General features: G+C 40.8%; 1 protein-coding gene across 1 annotated transcript in view; it reads right to left on the bottom strand.

Moving 5' to 3' along the window:
• LOC104952833 (sodium bicarbonate transporter-like protein 11) overlaps positions 1 to 1,957 on the bottom strand; it is a 45,183-nt gene that overhangs the window by 8,361 nt on the left and 34,865 nt on the right. Inside the window, exon 6 of the mRNA XM_010779747.1 lies at positions 1,555 to 1,678. Coding sequence (XP_010778049.1) covers positions 1,555 to 1,678 — 124 coding nt within the window. The remainder of the gene's footprint in view (positions 1 to 1,554; positions 1,679 to 1,957) is intronic.

The following is a 1,957-nucleotide window of genomic DNA, read 5'->3' as shown; positions in this document are numbered from 1 at the left end:
TCGTGTCGTCGTCGTGTCGTTCTGTGTGTGTGTGTGTGTGTGTGTGTGTGTGTGTGTGTGTGTGTGTGTGTGTGTGTGTGTGTGTGTGTGTGTGTGTGTGTGTGTGTGTGTGTGTGTGTGTGTGTGTGTGTTAAAAGCTCAGGATGAAGCAGTGGAGGACAGAAGGGTTGAGTGGTTTGATGGGAAGAAGAAATAGTTCTTGTTTTGATGGGAGAGAAGGGTTTGTATTACAGGATATGTGGATCTCCATTGGCAACAGCAGAGGCTGAAGGAGAAACAGCAATACTGCTCAACAGTGACCCGACGGCCAGGACACTCTCGCCCACACAAAACGCTGCGAGGGCTTTGGATTGGATTCAGTTCAACAGACAGATTAGCTGCTCGTTCAGAAGCACTTCCTATATTTTAGTGAATTGAAATATAAAACGCAAGAAGAACTGGAAGCAAATGAACCTAAAATTAAGATTTATATTTCTTTCACCCTTAAATGGGCAGTCAATATTTTTGGAAATTTGATTGATTTGATACCTTACACCCATATTACTCCCTTATTAGCCAAGGTTACACTGTTATTAGACCCATTTTAAACCCATAATACACCGTTATTACACTGTTGTTACACTGTCATCACATCAACGTTTCACTAATATTAGAACCATATTACACCCATGTAACACCAAAAAGACCCCCATATTACACCATAATTACACTGTTACTACACCCATATAACACAGCCTGACAGAGCCTCTCAAATAAATGTAGTAGCATTCTGTGGTTTAATTGTTTGATTATGTCATGTCATGTAAATACTGTGGTTCATTTCTGTTTCAATTACTAAAACCATTTTCCAAACTGTCATCATCGCAACATGATTGTTTCTAACATGTGATTATGGTCTTCTTGAAGGAAACAACACAACAGGTATTTAGAGGCATGGAGCCATACAATCCTGTTGAAAACTAGTCTGCACATTTGGGTGTGAAAATATGCAAACGCAGAAATATAGTGATCCTTATCCATTCAATAGTTTCATGCAGAACTGGGCATTCTTTTAAGCAAACAAAACTTAATTGGACTCATGACAGGTGGCAGACTGGACCAGAATTTTCAATAGGAGAATAACATTAAAAGTTGGAACTAATACACATGTTCCTTTTAGTTACAGTAGATGAAAGCAGGAGGGTATGCAAATGATCAATTAGGGATGATTACAGTGAGATGGACTTTACAAACCCATACACCTGCAGCTAACACACTTTACATGACTATAACACTTCTGCTAATAGAGAAAAGACTGGCTGTGGAAATAAAAGAAACATTTCTTCACAGTCCGTTATTAGTGATTCATTGAAGAAATTAAAAAGCAAATTCATAAAGAAGGACATTTTAGTTAAATGAGAGTAGTAGCTAAAGGCAAGGACAAATACGGTAGATAATGTAAGAATATACATTAATAAATGCCAAACAAGTTGGTCTTCAAATGTCTCAGTAATGCAGCAAAGTGACATAAATCCCCCCCGTATCATTTCCAACCCTCGGGGGGGCGGCAGTTACCATTTTGGATGGGGCGAGGATCAGGATGACATAGCGGACCTCGCAGCAGTTCTCCCCCCAGTTTTGTGGCCTCTCCAGGCGGGAGATGCACACGTGACGCCTCTGGAGATACTTCACGTTGCAGCTGGAGAGCAGAGGGAGAAGGAAGAGGTTTTTTATAAATGTCACCGCCTCACCTCACCTTCATTTCCATAGATTAACCTCTCTCTCTCCGCAGCAACAGGTAGACAGTATTTAAATGTGCTCAGTGAGCCTGCGATCACCTTCAGACAATCATACACACACACACACACACACACACACACACACACACACACACACACACACACACACACACACAAACATATATGTTAATGTTCACACATAAATATTCTGCAGAGGCTTTCCACACTCAATCCTGCAG

This window comes from Notothenia coriiceps, unplaced genomic scaffold (genome assembly GCF_000735185.1).
Source record: "Notothenia coriiceps isolate Sejong01 unplaced genomic scaffold, NC01 NC01_scaffold00020607, whole genome shotgun sequence".
Classification (NCBI taxonomy): Eukaryota; Metazoa; Chordata; class Actinopteri; order Perciformes; family Nototheniidae; genus Notothenia; species Notothenia coriiceps.
Note: the sequence above shows the minus strand (reverse complement) of the source record. Positions and strands in the feature narration are given on the sequence as shown.